General features: G+C 39.4%; 1 protein-coding gene across 2 annotated transcripts; it reads right to left on the reverse strand.

The window, feature by feature from the left end:
* Positions 1–187: 187 nt before the first annotated feature.
* tdrd7a (tudor domain containing 7 a) lies at positions 188–25,108 on the reverse strand. 2 transcript variants are annotated; one of them, XM_074665386.1, is made up of 22 exons: positions 25,030–25,108; positions 21,556–21,773; positions 21,295–21,439; positions 20,995–21,106; positions 20,701–20,805; positions 18,257–18,291; positions 17,062–17,102; positions 16,635–16,805; positions 15,693–16,355; positions 12,085–12,281; positions 11,776–11,965; positions 10,280–10,391; positions 9,871–10,082; positions 9,557–9,691; positions 5,249–5,332; positions 5,019–5,153; positions 4,781–4,891; positions 3,445–3,625; positions 3,198–3,367; positions 2,911–3,101; positions 2,589–2,749; positions 188–929 (listed from the first exon to the last, which is right to left on the reverse strand). In XM_074665386.1, the coding sequence occupies exons 2-22, from the start codon at positions 21,757–21,759 to the stop codon at positions 697–699; spliced, it is 3,588 nt and encodes a 1,195-aa protein (XP_074521487.1). In that variant the 5' UTR covers positions 21,760–21,773; positions 25,030–25,108; the 3' UTR covers positions 188–696. The 2 variants fall into 2 exon arrangements, with proteins under 2 accessions (XP_074521487.1, XP_074521486.1); XM_074665385.1 differs by having other exon boundaries at positions 18,257–18,303.
* Between the last annotated feature and the right edge of the window lie 949 nt (positions 25,109–26,057).

Consider the following 26,057-nt stretch of genomic DNA (forward strand, 5'->3'; position numbering starts at 1 on the left):
TTCCGTACAGAGTCAAGCTTTAGCCAGCTCATCTCTCCTTTGGGACTGGAGCTCATAAAGCCTGAAAATAAGCAACATCTCAATTATTTCAGAGAATATAAACCAGACAAACAAATCATTTTAACAGCTTTTAATCGTAAAAGACTAAAAAATTAACTTAGTCTTTCAGCCAAGCAACATAAACAAATAAAAAAGTACTTATTAGCGAAGTTTAACAGGTATCAACAGGTACAGGGAAGTCTTTTGGATAAACTTTAAAACATATGATGACACCCCTTTAAGTGCAAAACAAGACGAACTGATTCATGCATGAGGCAAAACAACAAATCAAAACCTAACTATAGGAGGGAGAAAAGTCTGAAAGAACACACAAACCATGCAACACACACACACACGACTCCACCTGAAAGAACAAAAAAAAAGAGTTGATTAAGTGGATTATTGGCATCAGTGGCATCGAATACTTCCTGCCCTTTTTTGGAGTTTAAAGCAAAACAGCATCAAGACATTTCAAGATTTGCCAGTGTTTGAAAATCATAAACTCTTCAACAAAACTTCTTTTTTTCTGGCTCTCGTTGACATGGCCTCTCACTACAAGCTCCTTTTGAGTCCGGCTGGGGAATAAAAACAAACAGAGGGCAGAAACAGGGGCTTCTGCTCTTAGTGTTTAATTCCCATGGTGCATCTGAAGGCGTCCTAAGCTGCTGACGACTGTTCACAGCAGAGGTCGGCTATGATGCAGTGAATCCAGAGGTCCTTCTCCTCCAGCGTGGTGTCCACCAGGTAAACTGTCAGCTTACGCTCCCACAGCTGACCTTTGCCCTCCGGCGCCTCCTGCACACTCTCCACATGAGCCACCAGGGCTCGCTCCTCCACGTGGTTCCTGAATAACATGGACGCTTCCTCTGACCACTGGGTCTGGGTCAAACCTGCAGGACCGGCGATAAGAGGCATCAGACTCCAAGCTAAGATCAGGATGGATGATACACTCAGATTAAAGACAGAGTTTTGTTCCCCTGTAGAAGCTGTACATGGAGTAAAACTCTAAAAAGTCCCTGTGTCCCTGCCACTGCTGTTTTGTAAATCGTTATTTTAGCCTTCGTCTGATTAGCTTTGTTTTAGCTGCTGTCTGTCTTGACCCTTTATCACCGGGTGCGTCTGTGCTGGGTTTGTGCTGTGTTCGTGTGTGTGTCGAATAGCTCATAAAATAGCACATTTATTTATTGTGCGATGTTAGAACAATGAGCCAAGTCTTCTTTTTACTGTGTGAGCATAATTTGAGGCTTTTATTGTGTTCTTTGTGTATCATTGCCCCAAGCCTTATTTGTACAATACAGTGAGTGTAACCAGCTGAATCTTTCTCCTTTAGTTTCACTTTCGTTTTGTCATGTAAAGAGGAGCAGCAAGTTTTACTCTCATAGTAAAATGGTTGCTAGGAGCTGCCCTGTCTTCTGTAATTTTTTGGTCTCTTTTTCGTCATTTTTGCATTTGTCGTGGATCATTACTTTGTAAAACTCATTTGTCGGTCATGGACACCAAACTTTTTGTGTCTTCAGTGATATTTTTACTATTTTTCTCCTGTGTTTGTCTGGAGATCCTACATGTAACCATGGCTGCATTGTTTACATGTGAAATCAGCTGTTAACAGCCTGTAGCATGTCAATGCTAACTGATGCTAGGCCAGATGTTTCCCACAAGGTGAGGAGAAGGAGGTGAGGATGACGTGCTGGTTCTCAGGTGTGAGCTAAGAAGTGACGACATGGACCTGTCCTTCCATCCATCGTTATTGGGAACGTAAGATCTATCTCCAATAAGATGGACGAGCTAGCTGTGCTAACCCAGCAACAGAGGGAATACCAGAGGGCAGAGTAGCATCATGCTATTCACAGACATGGCTAACAGAGCTAACAGCAGACACCAAGGTCACATGTGAAGAGCTTCACCTGCTGTGAGCAGACAGCAGCTTATGGAGCTTTTTACACTTTCTAAACACTTTCTTATTTTGTTTTTTTATGATTGCTACTGTGCTGAATTTCCCCTCAGGAATAAATAAAGTGTTTTCTATTCTATTCTATTCTGTGTAATATGCAGTAAATTGGAGATAACTCAAGATATGGAAAGGTTAAAGTATTCTGGAAAAATGGGCCAAAGCATTTACTTAGGTCACTTTTTGACCGTTTTAAAGTCAAATTAGGCAAAAAGGTCCCGGCAGGAATTTTTAAGCTCAGGTGTTTGAGGGTTAAGGCTCGGTGCTCCATAATCAGCTAGTCAGTGACTGACCAGCCCTTCAGAGACCTGTTGGGGGCGGAGCTGTGGGCAGCCAACCGTGAACCATTAAGAAGATCCTTTAGTGACGACCTTATTATCATTTCAAGTCATGTGAAGATCTTGTACGATTTTTGGAACTGAGCGTTTCCATCAGTTTACTAACAGATTCAGGATTTCTGCAACAAATGAAAATGTAGAGGTTTGAAAATCTGCACACGCTCAATCTGAACTATCAGCTTTGTTACTTTATATCTATGTTTAAAACACAGGAGAGCAGAATACCTCTTCTTTAAAGTATTTTATCTGTTTTCTGATCTTACCTGCCAGCTGTGCAATAACTGCCTGGAAGGGCAGCTGTCTGAATTCCTCAATCAGAGGCTGGAAGAGGGTACTGCGGACCAGCTCGTGTTTGCCGTAGTCCAACTCAAAGACGGAGACTAATCCGTTTGTGAGAATCCCCTTAACCTGCACGCGGTGCCAGCTGAGGGAGGTACGAATCAGTTTATAACGGATCATCAAACTGTGGCATCATCTTGATTTTAATACCTTGCTTTAATGGTTAAAATTCACTCGTCATCATAATGAGTTTACACAAATATTATGGACAGGAGAGAGATCTGTTGGGTGAAGACTACGACATACTTGTTGTTGATCCTGGCAGCGTAGACCTCTCCTTTCTCGATGTGCATGGCCGTGTTGCTCTTCCACGTATGGTAGTAGAGGATCATCTCCTCCATCAGCACCACCAGTTTGTGCAGATCCTGCCACGGCTGTAGAATAAAGTAACCCGGATGGCAGGCCACGGGTATGAACACATCCATGTTCTGACCCGGCTGAAGGAAGAAAGAGAGAGGAGCGTTTCTTTCCACTGATATCAGCGTTCTGAGCTCAGTTTTACCAAACACAGCATGTTAGAAACACGTCCTCACCTGTGGAAGCTCCAGAGGAGGGGGCATTGGGAGGTTCTGGGTCCGAGGTATTGTGGTCTGGTCATGAATAGAGAGATGCTCAGCACTGAGAATGGGGTCAGTTGGAGCCTTTATAATCTGGTTTAGCACTGGGGGGCTCAGAGTCAACCCCTCCATGAGATTGCAGAGACCTGCGGGGTACAGCGTGCTGGTATGAATGCTGAGAGGAAACCTTAAAGTTCAGTCTCTGTGCTGTGTGATGTATTACCTGTGTCTCCGCTGCTGTTGCTTTTCACAGCCATGTTGCTGATTTTGGTTATGAATTTCAGCCACGGCTTTGTCAGAGCGAGCTGATGGTTGATGCACTTGTCCAGGTCCTCGCCATCAGTTCCAATGAAGAGGTGAACAAAGACCATCAAGTCCTCGTTATGTTGCTCCAACTTAAAAATCTGAAATCAAAAAGATGTCAGTGGATTATTCCTTAACCTGTCTCAAGTTTGTTTTGTTATCAAAACTTGTGAACAGGCAGAACAGCAAATTCATCTTTTTGTCTGTCTGAAACACTTCACATTTTAGCTACTGTTTCTTTAAGGTTCCCTACTCCACAAAACCCCTCCGCTCTGATTGGCCCACCCTCTGGTGGCCTGTCAGGGCTAGAGCTATGTGTATACCTTTGTGTTTGAAGCCTGCTAAAGATGCTAAAAGGACAATCTGTCTTAGTCTCCGCACGCTGTTGTAAAATTACTTTAAGTGAGGCGTGTTTATGTTTTGGAATCAAATGGAGATCGGATCAAAACAAATTTTCTTTGTTCAAGACATTTTTTTACTGGATTCAACGCCATTAGGTGAGGTATTTATCAGTACAGTTACGTAGCGCTACGGTTTGAAACATGACATCAAGCAGACGTTGTAGTAGCTGGCTAAATGTAGTGCTATCGGCAGCTTGGTGCGTATCTGTAGGCTAACATGACAACATGTTAGCCTATGTCAGTTTGAAAGTTGTTCAGTAGCTGTTTATATTTAGCATAGCTGGTCCTGGTTATGTCCTACCAGTAATCCAATCAGAGCTAACCTCACTCTTCATTTCATTGATAGACGCACAAACAGATTAGCCCTTTTAGCCTTTAGCTCGTGCTCCATCTCTCTCCTGTTTCTCTTTCTTCTGCTCTTCTCTCCTTTTTCTGTCTGACAGTTAGGCCCCAGTGTCCACCATCACTACTAAATTAATCACAGAAATTGTTTTCAGCAGAGAAAAACACAGACCTCTCTTCTCACTGCTAAACTTCATCACCTGACGTGGTGTTGCCATAGAGATTCAGACGTGCTGTAGAGCAATCCAGTCCTGCTCTACCTGATCAGGAAGCTAAGAAGTAGCATTTTAAAATAACCTGTAACCTGTAATACTGGTGCTGATAATCTCATTTTAAAGTGTGGATTACGATCAGGCTGATATCGAGAAGAGAGACTTTTCCAAGATCACTGAGAAACTCTTTTAACTATTTGCTTCATCTGAAGAAAAAAATATCAAAGACGAGTTTCAGAGAAGTTTCACTGTGTTCAGTTTTAAGTTATAGTTTAATTTGGTGACATCCATCATTGTTGACCTTGATTCTGCAGTCGAGTGCTCCCATGACGGCCTCCTTCACCATGTCGATGAGCTCCTGGCTCCAGTGTTCATCTGAAGCTATGAGCCCCGCCAGACGACATTTTATCACCTGGAGCCAAGAAAGAAGCAATGAGAGAAAGAAAATGCTCCTCTACGTTTTGAACACAAATGAACAAAGTATACTCCTGACAGAGCCTTTAAACACAGATTTCAGAGTTGATACCACTTCCCCAGACCTGTGATGGGATGAGGATGAAGTCCTTCATGAACACAGGAGGGATCTCTCGGAGGGCAGTGACCTCCAGGGCCGCTTTGACTCCCAGGTCTATGAACAGGATCTCCATCACTCTGTTGCTGTGCATGTTTGTGATCTGGATACAAGAGCAACGGCGAAATAGTGAGGAGCCAAAAGACATGACACAGTCTGATTCCCAAAAGTCTATAGATGTAATAACCATCATCTTGCCTCTGCTCTGGACCACTGTCCTTTGTATTGGGCCAGGCAGAGTTTGCCAGTGAAGGGTCGGGACACGAGCAGGTCAGGTGTCATCTGGAAGGATAGAATTTATGAAGATTATTACAGGAAAATACTTCAAAAAAGCATCAACTTTGCACAGAGACTACAATAAGAGATAGTGAATAAAAACATGAAGTTTAAAGTCAGTTAAGTTAAGCAGAAAGAACAACTAAAGGTGCAAAACCATCTGATTATAGCTTTAAATGGCTAACAGCATATGATTTGAAGGTCAACTCCATATTCTGACTTCGCCGTGGGATGTTGCTTTGATGCATACAATTGAACCAGAACGGCAACACTCGATATTCAATATTTATCATGATTATTCATATCTATTATATATACATTTTGATGTATGAACGCAACGGACCTTAATTTTTTAGAAAACATAAATCAGAGTAGGAAAAAGTCTTATTTTTCAAGGTGGAAACCACCAACGTGCAGGGATTCATTTTTCTAACTTGTAGATAAATAGTTAATTTCAAACACAAATGTACAAATTTGGCAAATAATACAGTTAACTATTTACATTGAAACAGGAAGTTCCCAGTCATTTTCGTACAACTTTACAAAACCACTAGGTTTCAACAAGATTTCACAGCATAATTGCCATGAATTGCTTCATTGCTCTGACACACAAAACACAAAAACTACACTACATACTTAACACACTACTACACACCAACAATGCAATCCAAACTAGAGGTAGACTGATATATCGGCCGGCCGATATATATCGGGCCGATATTTGGACATCTGTCTCTATCCGCCATCGGCCGTATTTTCTTTTAAAAAGCCGTTTTTTGATCCGTTGTATAAAATGACGCAATTTTTGATCAGGCACAAAAAAGATGAGCACCTCAAACTTGTGGAACCACTTGGATACATTACATACTTTTGTTCAAATTATATTAATAAGTTTAAATTTCTTTTTTGACATTTTAAGAAGAGTGTGAATGTTTACTACTGCTTGTTACATTGTGTGTTTACTCAGACAAAATATTTCATTGTTTTGAAAGCTGAATAAATGTTCAGAGGACTGGACACGACTTGTTGTAATAGATTTCTTTTAGTTGCTCAGAAATTGCTGCGTTTCACAAAAATGTGATAAATATATATTTATTTAACAATCGGCCTGAATATCAAATTGGAAAAATCGGCTATGCATATCAGCATCGGCTGCCTAAATTTGGAAAGCATCGGCATCGGCCCCCAAAAAACCCATATCGGTCGACCTCTAATCCAAACACGTTAAAAGTCACAAGTAGATTAAAACCCACTGTCATGCATGTTATAACTCCAAAAACTTCCCCTCTCTCCAAGAAACCATTTATTTTTTTCTGATTGGCTGAGGTGAAGCACTTTCAACCAATATGAAAGGGGTGTCGTGTTTCTCTGTTGTTTTTTGATCTTGCCGGCACTTTTGGCACTCAGTTTCATCCTGCACCACACGCCTGGCAGCACTCAGGCAGCAGGTTTTTGACAGTCTTAGGGTGTATTCACACCTGTGGTTCGTTTGCTCTGTTCAGATTCAGGGGCAAATCGGATACAATTGTAGCGGTCGTCACTTGGTTCGTTTGTGTTCACAGGGCAAAAGTCTCTTGCGGTCTAAAGTTGTAAACAAATGTCACGTGCGATTGATTATTTCTCTCATTGGTCAGAAATCATACCTGGAAGACGATGAGTTTCCCTATCTTCATTCATTAATTCATTCATGTTCTCATCCGCCATGGAGCATTAACAACATGTGTGGCTAGTTTGCATTACAGTGTTTATCTGCCTAACGTATCAGTGTGTGCTTTATGAACAACAGGTGCAGTTTTTCCTGGAGTCCTGACTGTGCTTGGAAAATAATATCCTGCATGTCTCGAGACGAAAACGTGCCAGCTCACGTCACCGCGGACAAAAACGGGCTTTGATGGGTGCACAACACATTCTACTCTCACAACTACCGCAGTTATGAGTCAGCTGTGCTTGTTGCCGGGCCGTTTGTGTTCTCACTGCACAGGAACCGCTACAGGGTGCGTATGGATGCGAGCTGAGACCACCTATTTTTGGCGATCTCGACCTGTTTGTTTTGTCCCACATCTGAGCGCGAGTGCTGTGTTCACATACGCCCAAACGAACCGGACTTTCAGGGGGGCTGCCCACTGTTTCGGAACAACTGTCCCAAACGATCCAGGTGTGAATACACCCTTAAACAGAAAAAGATTTGATGCTGGTCATCTGTCAAACTGAATCTAAACCATGTCCAAATTATCGAGCCATCATTTATCTTTGACTAACTTTTCTTCAGTGGCTGAGGTTGTTTTCACACCTGATAATGCGCACCCTGTTCGGCTTGGAATGTTAAATTAATACTTCGTTGTCATTCTGCAGTTAGTGCGGTTCCTTCCACATCTGCTTCTTGTCACTCTGGACCAAACGCCGCAGTATTTTGAGAGCGTCATGTTTCCATGACGACAACGGCTAGAGAGTGTGCAGCTTTCAGTTGGAAGCTGGAAGCGCCGAGAGAACTGTTTGCTTAAATCAGAGATGATGGAGAGTCAAATAGGCCTACGCCGAGTTTTTATAGTGCTTAAAATTCATTTGTATATTGTTTGTGTGAATAACCATCTGCAAACAATAGTGTTTGAAAATGAAGCGCAGCTGCGGCTTGAAAAAAGCATACAGATGCACTGGAGACTGCACTGAAGATTAACAGAGTAGAATAAAATAGAAAATACTTTTTTTATCCCCAAGGGGAAATTCAGAAATAATGATTCTTACCATGTACCGTGAGATCCTCATCAGACGGAGATACATGCAACCGACAAGGTAATTAATGCCTGTTATATGATAGGCCATGTAAACGATGTGTTTTTGACGTGAGGAGTCAGGGGAGAGCTCTGCTTTTTAGATGAGTATATAAGGGTAGTTAAGGATGTTGGAGTGTGCAGCTGTCCTGCATCACAAACTAAACTCCACTCTAATGTCAAACTCGCAGAGTTCACCTGACAGTTGCATCGCACCAGAGTGCCGCTGCTGTCACACCACAGCTGGTGCGCACCAGAGTGCGGCCAGAGCCCAACCGAGATCACCTCCTCTGGCCGCACCAGTTTGGTGTGCACCAGAGTCCGATTTTGGTTTCACACCAACCCAAACAGGACCAAATATAGGTCGATCTAAATTTGGGTCAACCTAACACTGTAGGTGTGAAAACACCCTGAATCCGTCTTGTGTTGTTACGGACTGAAGCGAGGGGGAAGAGGAGGGGTGTTTGTCACTTCAGAAAGCTAAGAAGGCAACACAGAGACGCTGTGTGGTTGATATACGGACACAGAGAAAGGAAGGAGGATAAATAGGAGCAAACTTGCAGACCATGTGAAGAAATGAACTGCTAAATAATATGCAAAATGAACTACATCGATACAAACAATAGTCCTCTTTATATCACGCAGAAGAATTATATCGATATAATTAAAATATCAATATATTGCAATGCTCTATTCCTAACAGGGATCTTGGGTATTGTCTATGTACAGTGGAGCCAAACCTTTTCTATCAAGCATTCATAGGGTTGTGCATCTTCACTGGTTTCACACTTTGATTACAATCACAATGCATCACAACTCATTGCAACAGTTTACATCCTGAATTCTTCAGACAAGCAAGCAGATGAGTAATAGAATGTGATTTACATAAACATTATCTGTTTTTTTCTTAACTAACAGTAGCTTTGTTTCAGTCACACCTACAAACGCGCAAAATATAAATATCGCAATAAAGAAATGGTAATGGAAACACCACATTTTTGAAAACCCTCTCAAATTTCACTAAAAAGTTTTTACGCTCTCATGAGGTTGTTTTTCAGAAGTCTTGATATTAAAGTTTCTTGCCAAAGTGCAGTTTGACCAGTGAATAAAAACACTAATGTCCATGAATCGGCATCATCATGAGTGCAGCGTTGTTACACAAAGACCAAGCGCACACGTTAAGCAGAAACCAAGAAAAAGAAAGACTTTTGAACTGTGCTCTCTAGATGCTTTAGAACAGATTCTGAATGATTTGGAGGCAGATTCATCTGTCTGGAGATGTCTTATCTGACGTATGATGTTTCTGAATCCCACATGTTGTGTTGGGTGTATAATGCGCGTTTGTGTTCGTGGTAAAATGTAACTTGAAAAGAGGTTTTTGATCTCAATGAGTCTTTTTCCTGGTTAAATAAAGGCTGAATAAAAATAAATCAATGAGTTGACACAGGAGCATCTGGTCTACCTTGGTATTAAAGATGGCCTCTGTGTCTTCCAGTAACTTCCTGAGTCTTGCACTTCCCCTTGAAGGCAGCTGACAATAAATGATGCCGTCTGCACTCACGTTAGTGACACGCACGTCCTTATAGGTGGTGTTAACCTGCAGGAAACAGAGAGATTGATGGTGTGTGTAGGTCACTGAAAATGATGAGGATGTCACCAACATAGCAACTGCTTTCATAAAAAAGATGAGATGACATGATATTCAAAATGACAAACTGGTTTATACGTTAGCTTGACTTAACACCCTCTAGGTGAGGTTTGAGCCGTGCTGCTTACAGTCAGAGGGTTGTTCATGGTCTTGTCCTGCAGATCCTTGAGACAGGCGGCGTTAATGTTGAGGTCATCGTCCAGGGAAGTGTCGTACAGCACCCCCTGAGGCATCTCCTTCTCATCAGACGGCTCCAGTGTTTCCATCAGGAGAATTTTTCCCACTGCTAACTTTTCCAGAGAGGCCAGCAACTGTGGATGTGTGCTGAAAGCCTCCAGACCTGAGGGGGGGGAGGTAGAGGATGTGGGATGAAGTGGAGTGAGCTGCAAAAACTCTACATCCTGTAGTTAGAGATGAAGTTTTCTCTGTTCTGTGGCAATATTTTTAACATCAACATCAAATACAATTCTGAAAAGTAAGCAGACTTTAAATAGAACAAATGTAAGTCCTCAAATTGTTTTCCCATCCATGACGTACCCGCAAGTTTAACAGTTGTGGCCTGAAACGGCAGAGAGAGAAAGTCTCTGTGCAGCTCCAGCAGAGCTGTCCCACTGGTTTCCACAGAGAAGCCGTAGTCTACATAGTACACCTGGAAAACAGACGAAAAAGGTTCAGTGCCTCAAAGTACAAATCAAAACAAATAAAAATGTATGGTGGTGTATTGCATTCACCTAAAAATAATCATAAAAAAAACTGTTTTTCTACAAAGCTCTCTCATGAAATCAGATTCAAAAATTTTTTTGAGAATTTCCTCTTTTTATGTGATACAATCTTGTAAATAAGCAGAGATCTATTTTTAATTTTCGTGTTTTAAGGGTATACTATGTCATACAAAACAGATTTTTTCTAAATTAAGAATTTCCTGTTTTTATTAAAAACTGTCCAAAAAAAACAACAAAAAAAAACGATTTATCTTAGAATTTTCTATTTTTATAAGACACTATCTTTTCAAAACAGGAACTTTATTTTTTTTCTGTTTTTAATAGATACTATCTCATAAGAAGAGAAGCTTATTTATCTTGAATTTCCAGATTTTTTTGAGGTACTATTTTTTGAAAACAGGCATTTATTTGTTTTAGAGGTTTCTGTTTTTATAAGATGCAATGGTTTAAGAACAGCAACTTATTTATTTGGAATATCCTGATTTTTTGAGGTACCATTTAAAAAAAATATATGTATTTTTTTTTAATTTAGAAGTTCCTGTTTTTATTAGATACAAGCTTTAAAAACAGGAATTTATTTATTTTGGAATTTCCTGATTTTTTGAGAGATACTATCTCATAAAAACAGAAATTTAATCATTTCGAATTTCCTGATTTTTTCAGGGTACTCTTTTTTTAAAAAACAGGAATTTATTTATTTATTTGTTTACTTGTTTTTATGCGTTGCGATGGTTTAGAAACAGGAACTTATTCATTTGGAATTTCCTGATTTTTGAGGTACTATTTCTTTTCTTTTTTTTTTTTTAAAGGACTATATTTATTTTAGAAGTTCCTGTTTTTATGAGATACTATTTTTTAAAAAACAGATTTTTTTTCAGATTTTTTTTTTTTTTTACAAGATACTGTCTCATAAAAACAGGAAAACAAAAAGTAAAGAAATTCCCGAAAATGTGTTGCTGTCACCTCGATAAAGAAACATTAAACATGTAACTGTTGACTCATACACATTAAAAGCCTACCTCACCTGTTCTGACTCAGCATCTATGACTAGGAGCGAAAACATGCAGTAACAAGTCATGCAGTGCATCATGGGAAATCCTGTATTTACCAGATAGTACCTCATAAAAACATTAAACAATAATAAATATTTTCTGTTTTTACGAGATAGTAACCCATAAACACAGGAAAATAAAAAAATAAGTAAATTCCTGTTTCTATGAGATTGTTATGTCGTAAAAACAGGAGGATTTTCTTTTTCAAAGTGACTGTAATACGGCAGCGTAATAACGAGCTTTACGCTTGTCAACTTACTTTGATCTTGTCGGGAGCTGTGATCTCGATAACCTGAGCCCTGACCAGCCCTTCTTCGTCATCTCCTCTGACTGCCACCAGCTGACCCACCACAGGCTGATTCACGGGACGTTGGGGGGACGTCGTGTAGAAGGAAAGCATGGTGTCCTCCATGGCTTCCTGGGCGTCGGAGTAGTTCTCACCAACATATCTGGGCAGAGACAGAAATATAATAAATAAAAATAATAATAAAAAACCTCCTCTAATCTTCTGTTGTAAGTATAAAACAGCATTGATGACACTGATGCTCAGAAGAATAACGTGTCTTGCCTTAAAGTGACCACACTGCCGCTCATAGAGTCAGTGACCAGTACAGAGCGGTACTGGTCTGTGGGGAGATCCAAAGGGGGAGGAATCACAGAGCTCAGGACGTCCACACCAGAGGGGAGGACGTAGCTTCTGATCTGCTGGCTTCCTGCTTTGTTTACGCTGTCTGTGTCTGCTCTGCTGGAGTTATAGAGGATGGCCTGACCACAGGAAAGAAAAACAACATCATCAAAGGGAACCACATCACAGCAACAACATCAACCAAGGGAAAGAAACTGAAAGATTCAAATTCATTTGATGTTATTTTTGACTTTTGATATCTTGACATACATTTTTTTTCAACTTGCCAGGTGATTCTAGCTTCAGTCAAGTATTTTGAGACATTATTTATTCAAAATGTAATAAAATCACTTGCTTGGTTTGACTTTCTGCAGAGCAAGTCAACATTTTCCTGCTATCTTATTCCTCTTTATAACATGTCATGGGCATTAAAGGTCCTGTGAGGACTTTATAACTGATTCTGAAATGGTCTCACTTGTATATATTGGCAAAGTTTAGCAGTGAGAAGAGAGATCTGTCCTATTTCTCTAAGAAAAGAAGTTCTTGGATTAATTTTGCAGTAATGGTGGATGCTTGAGCTGGACTCTCAAAAAGAAGAAAGGAGGTCAGAACGGAAGAAAGAGAAACAGGAGAGAGATAGAGCACGAGCCAAAGGCTAACACAGGAGCTAAGCTGTTTGTGCTAATGTTGGCTCCAACCCACAGTCAGCAGTTATTCTGCAGTGGTCTGTTCAAACTTAGCTTAGGTTACGTTCGCTCTGATTGGTAGATGACTGGCAGGACATAACCAGGATTTACTAACGTTACATGTTGCGGTCACATCTTAGAGCAGTGTTTCCCAAACTGTTTTTCAGGTAAGCCACTTTTTTGGAGGTACAAGCCACGACGACCCAATCCAAAATATGTCCAATCTGTAAACCAATTGACAGGATAACTGTGCAAAGATAAAAAGGGTTCTTTAATCATTTCAGCTTTGTTAGGCTAACACTCTGAAAATACTTGCATTTTTTACTCTGACGGGTTTGCCTGCTTACTTTTCAGAATTGTATCCCAGTCATGTGATATTCAGGGCAAGATATTGAGATGCGATGTTCATCCAGAATAAAGGTAACAGCATCTGTCCATGCTTCTTTTACAGCGTGACGTCACTGCACAGCTGTAACACCTGTAACAGCCTCGTTTCTGCCGCTGGTGCCCGTCTAAGATTCAGCAATGACTTTGGAATTTCAAACTCAAAGAGGTTTTAAATCTGACTTCAAATCTTTCTTTTGGAAACTAACGATCAAAGTAATCAACGGGTCAGCTCTTTGTGTGATGGTGTCACAGTGACAGCGTTTTCCTCTGAGTGCTGTAAACAGGAGGAAACATTTGGTGGTTTGGCTTTGGCTGTTTGAGTAGCACCAGCTCATGGCTTCAGACTTTTGAAAAACAGTAACATGTTTCCAGTTACAGTAAATATTGTGGTGATGACCCTTCAAAATGAAAACATAACCAGCTATGGCAGAGTGATGAGCCAATCATCAGTGAACAAATCAGCGAGGGGAGACTTCTTCTGGTTAAGGAAAGCATGAATTTTGAGTCAACATTTTGAAAAGTAATTTGGAGACCCATAAAAAATCTCTGCTGACCCACCTTTGGGTCAGGACCAAGACTCTGGGCATGACTGGCACCGGACTGTAAGGAACACTAAACAGAAAGTCTGCTCACATTCTGGGTGCGTATGCATGTTCAGTCATTAAACAAACGGGACCATTAGTCCTAATGCTCTGTTATGGCAGCAGTAGCCGCATGCACAACTGCAAATAATCGTCCAGGTAACTAATTATACCATGAAAGAGACGCAGGTTGAGATTACGTCATGATTAAGGGAAACCTCCAGGAAAACTCCATCGAACAAACTCAAACTGTGCATGTCTACCACTCACAAGCATCAATAAACCTGGGGATCGGTAACAGTGTGACTGAGAGAAGATCAAGAATAACATTTTCCAGCCTGAGAAATGAAGATTTGATCACAATAATGCACAAACAGCTGTTATCAGTGAGTCAATCAGCTAAACAAAGAGAAAGAGAAAGTTTGGTGATCTTGAACAGAGTAAATGTGTGTTGTGTTTCTGAGCGCACAGTAGAAAACCTCAATGATAAAATCAGTAATATAAAAGTGCTTTGAGGAACAAGAGCTGCAGCAATGCCCTGGTACTTGATGAATACATTTTAAAGCAGTTTATGACTCCTACATTTCACCACACACTTCTTGGAAGGACCCAAACTTGTTAAACTGACAGCAGTGACCCTCGCTGGTTTGTCTTCCTTATCTCATCTGTTCACTGAAAGAATGCCTCTCCTAAATCTCTAGTTTGCTGTATGGCATGTATGGCACATCACCACCTTTCCAAAGGATTGTCCTCTGTCTTTGTATATTTCTTCTCAAACAGTAACGCATCACTCAATGTCTGCCTTTAAACAGCCAAACAGGCGCTGTAATCCTGCTGTGAGCGCCTGTAATGGTGGGTCTAGGCTCTTTTTGCCCGTTGGCTCATACATACCACTAATCAACTTTTTTTTCACTGTTAGTATAAACGGCCCGTTTTCCTCACTAAGGGCTGGTCATGCATTCAGGCCCTGGGCACTAAACCATCAGGATTTTTTGTTTAACGATTTCAAATCGTGACTTTTTTTTTTTGTTCAATTTTTTTTTTTTTTTTTAAATCTAAGTCTTTACTTTTAGTCTTTGTTTGTAAGCTGAGTAGGATGAAAGTTAAGATGTCAGACTCCTGAATTAATCTTAAAACTGACTCACATGTGGTGTGCATTTTTGGGGAAAATAGGGCTCCTTATATAGTTCTTAGACATCATCATCATCATCATCACTCAACTTTTTCACTTGGTCTGGTGTTTAAGAAATGAAATAAAATTCACAAAAATCAGAACTATTGAAGGATTGTGATTTAAGTCGAATCGGCACTAACAGAATCAAATGAAGAGAAAAGCGTCGTCCCAGCCCTACCTAACTACAAACTGAGGTTACGAAGTTTGACTGTGTCACTCAAACAATTAATACAAACATTTCCTTGTCACTTTGCATCCTGGGAAAAAGCTGTCTTGAGCAAAGAAGCTCATGGGAAACTGAGTCTTTATCCTGGAAAAACATGACAGATTCTGGCCAAAAGTGTCACTGCAATCGACGCCAAACAAATAGTCCTCAGAGCGCCTTTAATCTGCATGGTTGTTTGTTTTAGACATGGTAATATAAGAGTGTGTTGACAGGTGTTGTACTGGCACAAGGCGGCAGAGCTGAAGCCAAAGAAACCGCTGTTTAGTGTCTGGAAAAGTCAATTTTACTGCGTGACTATTTCTATCTTACATTGTTTGGGCTTTTTTTACGTATATTTGGGGCGGATGGGACGGCCGACAGCTTCTTTGATCAGCCTGTCTTTGTTGGGGCTCGAAACACACTACATCTTTGTTTTATACGATTACAGAATTGTAAAAGTGATGACACAGGGGTTAAAATTTGTGGTGCTGATGCTGGATTTCACCTACAGAACGTACCTTTGTCTTGTCCCCTGGCACAGGATATTCCACATCACAGATATCCAGCAGCAGAGACAGGTTGCTGAGGACATGATCGGGGAATGGGGTCTTGAAAGTGTCCATAAAGAGTTTGGGCAAACCCTGGGCCCAAAGACCATGACTGTACTTGGAGAGGAGCTTCTTTAACTTCTCTCGCACGTCAACGGGCAAAACTGAGTCGGACACTTGGGGAGGAGGATGAGGGTCAGGATCTGAGGAAGGGCGGAAGGTGACTTTCAAGAGAGGCAACACGTCAGGGTCAGGAAGAAGGGGGGGAGTGTTTTTATTTGCGGCGGCCGTCCAGGTCGGGGCTAATGAGGGCATGTTTCTGCTGGGGCTGGTCACACACCGAGGAGCGAGAGCGGGGTTAGGGGCTGGGCTGCCGGGTGGGACAGAAGGCGGAGTGACTGACACGCCTGCAGCAGGTTGGGAAGGGGAAATGTTTTTAGGGGAGATTCTGGGTTTAGGGGTGGGGGGGTGGGTTTGGTCCGGGGAGGGATGTTCGGATGCTGTTGATGGACGAGGGGAAACAGGAGTGGTGACTGTGCTGGAGGATGTTAGAGGGGTGTTGGTTGGAGGCTGTGGAGGCAGAGGGGGGTAGATGATGGGGTCTGCTGTGGAGGTGGAGGAAGGTTTATCCACCTGTGAAGAAAAAAGACAGAGAGAAGGAAAAAGGTGTTAAAATCTAAAAAATGTTGTTAATCCTTGTGTTTAAAAACAAAAACAAAACACTAGTTGCATATTCATAGCTGGATTTTGAGAACTAGAATCTAACAACCACTCTAACAGCTCCCCTACTTAAAATCAGATCCCCACAGGAAGACAAACACATTTAAACTGTCATATGACTGTCATATGACTTAACCTGTCTGAATGGATTCATGTTAATTCATTCATGCATAAAGAGACCGGCCAACTCACCAAACAGACGAGTGTCCACTTCTCCAGATCGACGAGCACCTGAGGGTGGAGCTCCGTACCAAACATATTCCTGTAGACTCCTGAAAGCTTCGACAGCCACACTCCGCTGCTGTATTTCCTCAGGAGCTGAGTCATCCTGCTCTGCACCAGGCCCACGTCATACTGACAAGACTACAGGGAGAGACCTCATCAGGCACTGATCCGAACAAGTTTGTCCCTCTTCTTTCTGAGACTGTGGGAGACGAGCTCCTTCTCTCAAATCATTACCACCAATAAAAGAAAACAGATCAAAACTATGATTTAGATTCATGTCATATTTCTGCACACACACTGGGGACATGATTAAGAAAAGATGAAACACAGTGTTGTCTAAATAAGGAATTGAGTTCATTAGAGGAGAAATGAAACAGAGTGTTTTCCTTCTCACCTGAGACTGCTCCATCCTCGAGACATTTTGAGGAGGATCATCTGTGGAAAACAGGAGAGAGGGCACCATAACCACTAATCCCCACCCCTCTGTTTGTTATCATGTTATCTGCCTCACTTGATCACCTTATTTTATCTGAGCCTTTGTATGTTAAATCTGGGGCAAATTGATTCCTTTTTGTTAAATTGACCAAAATATTTTAAGGTTTTTTTCTTAAATAAAGTTTTAACCACAAAAAAGGGACAAGTTGGTTTTCAAAGTGCACATTGGATAATAAGAAAACAAATCATGGAAGGTAAATTAATATTTAGGCTTCCTGAAAGACATTAATCAGTGGGTTCATGTTTATTGGATGGTCACCACATACTTTTCTGAATCAATTTAAGACTTGTTTTTAGCCTCAGAGGAGAAATATATACTTCTTTACACAGCAGAATGAACAGCATTTCAATTCATTTTTTTAAATGATCAACAAACAACTGAGAAGTCCCTACTTGAAATGACCACGATGCAGGAAACCACAATGATATTCACTTTCAAAATAAAAGCTCACTATAACACATAAAGAGGCACATTCTAACAAAACATTGAAATTCCAGTAAATCTAGAAAAAAATAATTTAAAATGTAATATTCAATGGACTGGATGCTGTTGATTCCATCACACATTCAGGCAGTCTAATATTTAAGATGTCACAAAAACAAAAATAAGACCTCCTTTGTCATTTTAAGGCCTGGAATCTCAAAGAACTGATTACAGACATTTGAAGACTTTTCAAGGTGATGGTATGAGAATTATGTATCTGTGTGAAATTATAATTACTATTGTGGGTGGAAGTTTTCTGTTGCAGTATCCAAGCATGAAACAAGGGTACGTGGTCATAGTTGTCTATGATTATATGTACAGTGAGTGCATAAAATCTGCATTTGTTTGTAAATAACTGTTTGTTAAAGGGGTGGGAATTAATACGTTTTTTACTTCACCCCACTCCTTTTCGACTGAGTGGTTAGATAATGTCTGTTTGTTTTGTTTTTTTTCTTTCTTTGACAGAGGTTTTACTTTAACCTCATGTTCGAAATAAATTTCAATCAATCAATCAAGGATTTGTGGCAAACCTGAGTAACTTAAAATCTAAAAGAGTAAAAACACCTCAATCAAGAAATCAGTCGAGAACACGCACAAAAATCCCACGTACCTTTGGTCTGCTGGAAGTTTGGAAAACCATCCAAGCTGTTGGAAGTACTGAAAGTTTTTAAACACAGTAAATACAACAAGTACACATCTGCATGTTAAAATATCCTGAAATGTCTATCAGCTAAAATAGCTCCACAGAAAATTGACTTATTCACTTTTGCAGCAGGACTTATCACCTGCCCACAGCGCCAGAACAACCTCAAAGCAGTTCGACCACCTCAGCAAAGCCACAGGGTGGTCACTTCCAGGCCAAAATGGACATTGTTTTCCACCTTAAAGCGTGTTTTTTTTTTTACTTCAATACGTTATTCTTCTCACTGACAAGCCCTGATTGGTTTTTGCTTTGGGCTGCTATCTCTTACTGAAAACTCTGTTTATATATGAGCAGTTCCAACTATTTCAATCTTTTTCAGATGCACATGTTGCTTATAGTAATGTATAAAAATGTGAACGATGAGATGGAAACAGATTAATTTTTTTTTAAGTCTTGACATGCATTATCTCAACGACCGTCTCAGGGAAATAAAATGGAATGGAGTGTATGTTTTCACATCGCACCTTCTTTTTATATATAAGAGTGTTTTGCTTCTGTATTATTTAGGTAGTAGCCAGTCTCATGCTTTTTTCTAGTCAAATTCCTTTTGTTTGCTAATGTACTTTCCAATAAAACCCCATTTAGAATCACAATCAAAAGAGTATTATGTATAAAAGGAATTTGACTACACCTTGAATTGCACTCTCTCCGTACAATTATTGTAATAACTGAATATTACAAAAGACAGAGCCTAAGTAGTTATAAAAAATAAATACAATAAAAAATAATTACAGTAATGAATACTTTTTACAAAGGAGAAATAAAATATGTACACGTTTAAGTTAAATAACTACCGGCCTATTTCCACACTCTCAGTCTTAGCTAAGGTCTTTGAGAGCCAGGTGAATTTACAATTAAAGCGGTTTTTACAAGAAAAGAACATTTTAAGTGACTTTCAGTCAGGTTTTAGATCTGGCTATAGTACCATTACTGCATCTATGGTTGTTGTAAATGACCTCATTTGTGCCTTGGACAGAAAACAACACTCTGCTGCCTTATTTATTGATTTATCAAAGGCATTTGATTCAGTAAGCCATGAACTGTTATTAATGAAACTTAGAGCTGCTGGTTTAAGTTCAAAGACTGTTAATGGTTTAAAAATCATTTAACCAGCCGAACTCAGTGTGTCTATGTAGAGGGCCATCAATCTGAGTGTCTTCCAATCACTAAAGGCATCACTCAGGGATCTATTCTGGGACCCATTTTGTTTTCTATTTTTATAAATGACCTGGCCAAAATACATCTCTATGCTGATGATACTGTCATCTACACCCATGCAAACTCTATTACAAAAGCGGTGCAAGAGCTTCAGACAGCATTTCAGTCCTTACAAATGACACTACAAAGTCTAAAGCTAGATTTTAATGCTCAATAAACAAAGTTCATGGTCTTCTCAAGAAGTAACTTACAACAGGTGAATATTTGTACTATTTTTACTTCTAGAGGAAACTGTATTGAAAATGTGACCTCCTACAAGTACTTTGGTATTTGGATAGACAGCAAACTCTCATTTAATGTACATATCACAAGCCTAGTAAAAAAAGCTTTAAATTAAGATTGGCTTTTATTTTAGAAATAAATCCTGTTTTACTTTTAATGCCGAGAAAAAACTTGTGGAGGCTACATTTTTGTCTGTGATTGATTATGGTGATATCCTCTATATGCATGCGTCTGCCTCCACACTGCGGACTCTTGATTCAGTGTATCATGCATCTCTTTGCTTCATAACCAACACAAAGTCTCTCACCCATCACTGTATTCTTTATGATTTGGTTGGATGGACTTCACTAGCAATTCCCAGACAACAACACTGGCTGTTATTTATATCTATAAAGCAATTCTGGGAAAACTTCCATCTTACCTCTGTTCCTTTCTGTATCAAAGCTCTACTGGGTACCAGTTATGATCCTCTAACTTGCTGCTCTTCTCTGTACCCAGAGTTTTAACAGACCTGGGGAAAACAGCTTTTTCTGTTAATGCACCTTGGTCGTGGAATAATCTTCAAAAAGAGCTAAAACTGAATTCAATGGTATGTCTTAATGAATTTAAGAGCATCACTAAGAGTGTGGTGACAGAGGCATGCGGTTGTTTTTCTTGAAAGCCAATGTGTGTATTTGCTTATTTATTTTAACCTGTTGATTGTGTAGTGTTATTTTCCATGTACTGTGACTCTGTACGGCTGCTATGTTGGCCAGGTCTCTCTTGTAAAAGAGATTTTTTAATCTCAATGGGACTTCCTGGTTAAATAAAGGGAAAAAAAAAGTTTTTATTCTGATTCTGAGTCTGACATTAGTATTTTCAGGAGTGTCTTGTATTTAGTGTGTATTGGTGGTCAGCAGCTGTGTACTTACCTCTGAGGAGCAACAGGCGGCTTTGGAGCTGGTTGTGAAGCTGGTTGTGAAGCTGGTGGTCTGTGCTCAACAGGAGTGATGGTGCTCAGCCTTTGGTCCTTCTGTCTAGTGTTTGGAAAACAGACCAGATTTGTAAAAATGTATTTTAACTTTCAGTCTAAGCAGCAACGGATGAAAACAGTCAAAAAATATTCACAGAAAGAAGACAGAGAGCAAACGTAAAAGATGGGTGGGATGGTTGCTTTGCTCTTGTATCTGAGACAGTGTAGTCCAAATAGAGGTGTGTTTATCCACCTGTAGTCTCCTGAAGCACTGAAGCCTCTACTGCCGCCATGGGCCTGATTACGGTTCGCAGACCGGTTTGGGACACCACCAGCAAATGGTTGGCGGAGGGATCTCGGTCTCTCTGAAGGTTTAGAGAAGGAAAGAAAAGTTAAGACACAGATTAAAAACAGAGTGTGAGATACAGAAAAAAACTTTTATTCATGAAGGTGAATCAAATTTTATGACTTGAAATACAGTTTGTTCCCTGGGGAAGCTCTGTACAGTGTTTTTTCTGCTTTTACAAAATAAAAACTTTTGTGTGTCTCCTACTGTTGAGCATGTATGGGTTGGAGTTCTTGAAACTCATCCTGCAGTTGGAGATGCGGGAAGGACCAGATTTCTTGGAAGACTTCTGCCTGGCCACCAGCTCTGCGATGTGAACCGTCTCTCGACTTGTTACAGCAAAGCATCTTATCTAAAGAGAAGATACCTCACTTTAACTGCAAGTTCATGAGATGAGATGGAAAAGCAACTGTGCAATATACTAGTTTAATTTCACACCAAGACCATGGCTCAAACTTGGGCCCTCACCTCTCCCATGTAGTTCTCCAGTCTCACGATAGACGGGATGCTCCACAGGTAGTCCTCTAGTTTGGAGAAGCCGAGCCTCTTCAGCGGGATGAACTCGCCGCACAGTGAACGGTACTCTGACTGGAGCCTGCCCACAGGCACACCAGCTTTGCAGGACTGCAGTACAGACCGCAAGATTCTCTTGACGGATTCGCTATCTGACATCGTGGAAACTGCACCTAAACACAAAATAGACACGTTAAACCAGTTTGGTTAAAGATGGAATCAAGTATCAGAGGACGCTAACAGTATGATCAATCAGCATCTGTTCGTCACAGCAGGAATGTACAAATCCAATCCTGGTATCAGACTCCTGAAGTAAACTCTGATACCTCTTTAACTCACTACCATTCTCCTCTTTTGTTTACAACAACTTTGAGCATGTACCATGTCATCAATATCAGTACATCGCTACAATTTTGCTGGGCAGAGTTAAAACAGTCAAAAGGAAGGTAGACTGTGGAGATGTTTTACATTTATTTCACCAATAACTCAAAGTAAAAAAAAAACCCACAATTAGAGGATAAGTATTGGGCCTTGAAAAGTCGGATAGGTGTATCCCTCATTCACAGTAATGTTTATTAGTCAATCAGACTTTAATTCTTCAATAGTTCAGGTTTTTAGTTTGCTTTTTTAAAACCAGACTATGGCTGAACGGTTTTGGACAATTATCTAATTGCGATTTTTTGGACCAATATTGCAATGGCGATTTAGCAAGCGATTTTTAGGGTTGATGTTTGTATTTTCATTATTCAGTCAACACAAGCAATAAACTGTTGTACAGCATGACAAATACGACAAAGGATGCTGTCAACATATAAACTATCCTTTCCTTTAGGCCAGGTCTACATGTTATCATGAAATGAGATAAACTGGTGCATTGATTGATACGAATAACGAATCTTTATTTAACTACTACAATTACAGCAGAATACTGACTGACTGACTGATTTCACTTCAAGCCGTGTAGACATGTAATAAAATTGTTAATTTCCTTGAATATCATCAGAGAAAGGAACAAAGCACTACAGAACAACGGGCCTGGTGTGACCAATAATCTGAAAAATAAATATGAATCCTCTCTTCCATGAATCTCACACCAAATAAAGTAAAGAAATGTGAATGAAATCAAATCTCTGGCTCAACCTCTGAAAAATGTCAACATGTGAAGTGCTCTTTTATAAAATGAAAAAGAAACAGTGTGTAAACATACATATCAAATTTATAAAAATCTCACTGATCTCTCATCAGTAACAAAACACAAACCAAGGTGCAGAAATGTAAATAAAAACAAAGTTTTGTCTCAACCACTAAAATATGTAAACATGTGGAGTACAGTTTTTAACTGCATTTTTATTTTTTTTAATTGCAGCCTTTGCGATTTGAAAATTGCATTGTATTACATTGTGATATCGGTTTAAATTTGATTAATTGTTCAGCCCCAAACCAGACCATGTGAAAAAGTTGAATGATGATGATGCCCACAGTCCATATCAGGATATCAGTTTTTAAGATTTGTCCAGACGATCTGACATCTCAACTTTTTTCCCACCCAGCTTATAAAAAAAGACTCAAATGGGGGATCTAATTCTGAAAAAAAAGAACAAAAAAAATCAGGATTTAAAATTGTTGAAAAAAAAAATCCTGATATTATGATACATCGATTATTGGCTACAATCAGTACCTTGTTTAGGTACCTAAACGCAACCTTGTGACTGTGTGGAAGAGGAAGAGAAGGTAATTTTCCATGTGGGACATGAACACAGCATTGCAAGTTTATATAAATTGAAAAGCTTTGAGATTTTACAATTAACAGATTCATATTAGGTACCACAAAAACACACAAAAGTACCAAAAATTGGTACTGCTGAGAACCCTATTGCCATGTGCTGTGAAAGGTACCCATCCCTAGTAACCAGACAAGACCCTTTCTTAAAATTCTAGATAAGAAACTTAAAACAAGAAAATAAAATGATAAAATGTTAGTAAAATATTAAAGCAGTAGAAGATAAAATGATAAAATATTAAGCAATTAACCCTTGTGCACTGCTATGGCTGAAAACAGCCACTTGGGGTAAAATTTTATCAGTCATTTGACCATAACTTCACTTGTATTACAGCAAATTGAATGAATTTTGGGCAGGAACCTTACTTTTACATGCATTTTGAAAATACGATTTTAAAAATTTTTAAAGGGTTAAAAGCCACTGTGAACAACTTTACTGTACACTCGTACTGTTAAGGCTGTTTTCAGCCACTAACTTTTGACTGCTCTAAAAACATATCAGATCAATATTTTCTTCTACTTTTTTCACACAAATCTCTTAATCCACTTCTGCCCTGCTCAAAACTACCAAGCATTGAAAAATAATTAACAAATTTTAATACCTTAAGGGCAATGAAACTGATAGAACATCACTGATTATGGGGGGTTAAAGACGAAATGACCTATATTCTATATAAAAAGCCATCAGAAACCAGAGATTTTTTACGTGACATCATAGTCTTAGATATGTTAAAGATTTGTCGCATAATTGATTTTTTATCATTTCTCAATTTTTATAGCATCAATTTTTTTTTCGAAAAGTAACGCTGGTGCTGTTATGGCTGTTTTCAGCCACTAACTTTTAATTACGCCAAAAACCCATCCCATCAGGGCAGAAGTGGATTAAGAGATTTGTGTGAAAAAAGTAGAAGAAAATATTGATCAGATATGTTTTTAGAGCAGTCAAAAAATTAGTGGCTGAAAACAGCCTTAACAGTACGAGCGTACAGTATATTTAAGCAGTGCACAAGAGTTAAATAATAATAAAAAATAAACTATGGCATCGATTAAAATATGTGAACAGCATTATAAAATTGTTAAATCCTAAAAGTGATCTAATTTCCCCCAATTCAAGGCTCCTTTTTACAATTTTTACTCTTTCATAGCATTCTGTGAATAAAGACAGTTTCACATCGCATGCAGCTTTCTGAGGGTGCAGAATCATGGATATTTGATGCAGAAATACAACGTGAATTTCCTATTGTGCCTGAAACAGGAGCAAACAACAAGAGCGGACCGGACCAGCCTTAACACTAGCAGAGGACAACCACCACACACACATACTAACGCCTTCAAAAAATACAAATTAACTTACGGTTCTTAATTTAAAGCATGATTTCACAATCATGTGTCAAAACAACACAAATGTGGACACTAAAGAAAGACTTGTTCGCTATATTTTGGCGCCGCCATCCTGGCCATCGCTGGCAGTTGAAGGGAAGTTCGCGATGAGGTTAGCTAACGGCTAACTGCCTGTTTGCAACGGTCGGTCATGACACTGATTTCGGCCCTACAATTCACCTTTATCGCAACAGCTGGATATTTATGTTTAACATTTAAATCGTTACCTCTTATATTTGAGACATGATCACGTTTTCTTTCCACTTTACCTGTAATTTCACCAAGTTAAGCCAACTTTCGCGCTGTGTTGTCGTCTCCTTTTTCTGTCGCTTTCAAACTGTCGCCGTGGCCACGCCCACTATCCTGACGTTTTTATTAAATCTTGTGAATTAACGGGTTTAAATTACTAAAATAACAAAGGAATCCAGAAAGCATCCAGGCAGTCGACTACAAATTTAACAAAAAAATGATAATAAAATAAAATAATGAAAAAAAAAGGTTAATGACTCTGAGGACTCCTCTGCTGCATTCAAGTGCTGTAGGATATCAAACAGCTTCAAGTTAAAAGTGACTATGGAAGCCCCAAATGGTCATAAATACATATAGTTTATTTTTCTCAACTAACTTTGAGTTCATTTGAGTTGTTTCTTGAGATCTTCGCACATTTTTCTTGTAACCTCAAAAATGACTTTTTGAATTTGTTTTCTTATCTTGAGCAAGTAAAGTTTTTTTAATGAAACATCAAGATCATTTTCTGCCGATCTGAATCTGAAAATCAAACATTATATTAGTTTCTTTCTTCCACAATCGATAGCATTTCAGGCTGCCCTTTCATACTAAAAAAATGCACAGACATATACAGAAACCCTGACAGGCGATTGTGGAATAGATTTTATTTTCTTAGTTTTCTTGAGATGAATGCATAATGTCAGCTTTGTTCTCTAGATCTTGACTTATTTTTCAAGGCATCTCAAGTAAACAAAAGGTATCTAATCATGTGCCAGTGCCAGTTGAATCATACCAACTTTTATTTATTTATTAATTTATTCATCATATTTATTTTTATTATCTGCTTCTAGCTAATAGAAAAGCATGAAACACAGGGTCAATTTAACATTCTGTAAATGCATCATAAACAATAATAAAAATAACATAACTTGCACAAGTTTTGTGTATCCATTTTTTTTTTGTACAAACCAGGTGACCTCAGAAAGGTAGATATACATCAGTATACTCCAGAAAGTTGCTGGCTCTGGCCCTAACCTGGCTCTGGTTTGTTGGGAAATCATACAGCTGA

Source organism: Halichoeres trimaculatus, unplaced genomic scaffold (assembly GCF_033239565.1).
Source record: "Halichoeres trimaculatus isolate MK-OKI-2021-1 unplaced genomic scaffold, fHalTri1.1 fHalTri1_scaffold_2, whole genome shotgun sequence".
NCBI lineage: Eukaryota > Metazoa > Chordata > Actinopteri > Labriformes > Labridae > Halichoeres > Halichoeres trimaculatus.